We start from the raw sequence: 782 nt of genomic DNA on the forward strand, positions 1-782 counted from the left end.
TAGGGTATATTTCTTTTACAACCCTCCTTATTTGTACAACCCATGCAACCTCCCTCTCAACCAATCAATGAATTTTATTTGTTTTAATTTATTTTTTAAATGAAAAGGTTAATATTGTCATTTGCTAATTTTATATAATAATAATTATTTTTAAATAATATCAATAAATATCCTATTAATTATGAATCCATATATTTTCTATTAATAACTGAAACTAATATGGTAATTAAAACATTACTAAATAAAACATTACTAAATAATAATTTTCTATTAACAATCAGGTATGAATCGATTGAAGTATTTTTTCGAATAATAAGTTATCATACTCCTATGGATCCCATCTCCTTCAACGAGACATTCGTCAAGGATATCTTTGATGAAATCGATGGCATTAACGGTAAACGTAAAGGTGTTGTTCATGATCGTGAATATGCAAATGCAACTAATGATGATACAACACAAGATGAAACTAATGATGATGGGTGCATTCGTCAAAATGAAACAATACCTGAGCGTAGTGAATCGATTACGGACGGAGTTTCTGCAGAGCTTGACGATGATGATGTTGCGTCCTTGAGTAATGAAAATGAAGGTACTGTTTTGTTATCGTAACTGGTGTAAGAACTGGAAACATGTAATGAAACCCAAAAGACAATACAGAGTTTGTTGATTGCTGTCTGCACTTTTATCAATTGTTGGAAGAACTTGTTCATAATCTTGAACTGCATATTGGTTCATTGTTTGCTTCCAGAATTACTATACGAAGATGCATCCTGTTTCAT

The 782-nt window shown here is 30.6% G+C and overlaps 1 protein-coding gene across 1 annotated transcript in view; it reads left to right on the plus strand.

Annotated features, from left to right (window-relative positions):
- The first annotated feature begins 330 nt into the window (after positions 1-330).
- Positions 331-782, plus strand: part of LOC112503663 (protein FAR1-RELATED SEQUENCE 5-like) — a 3236-nt gene continuing 2784 nt past the window's right edge. The window contains exon 1 of the mRNA XM_025107655.1: positions 331-592. Coding sequence (XP_024963423.1) covers positions 331-592 — 262 coding nt within the window. The remainder of the gene's footprint in view (positions 593-782) is intronic.

This window comes from Cynara cardunculus, unplaced genomic scaffold (genome assembly GCF_001531365.2).
Source record: "Cynara cardunculus var. scolymus isolate 2C unplaced genomic scaffold, CcrdV1 Un_Scaffold_3508, whole genome shotgun sequence".
Lineage (NCBI taxonomy): Eukaryota > Viridiplantae > Streptophyta > Magnoliopsida > Asterales > Asteraceae > Cynara > Cynara cardunculus.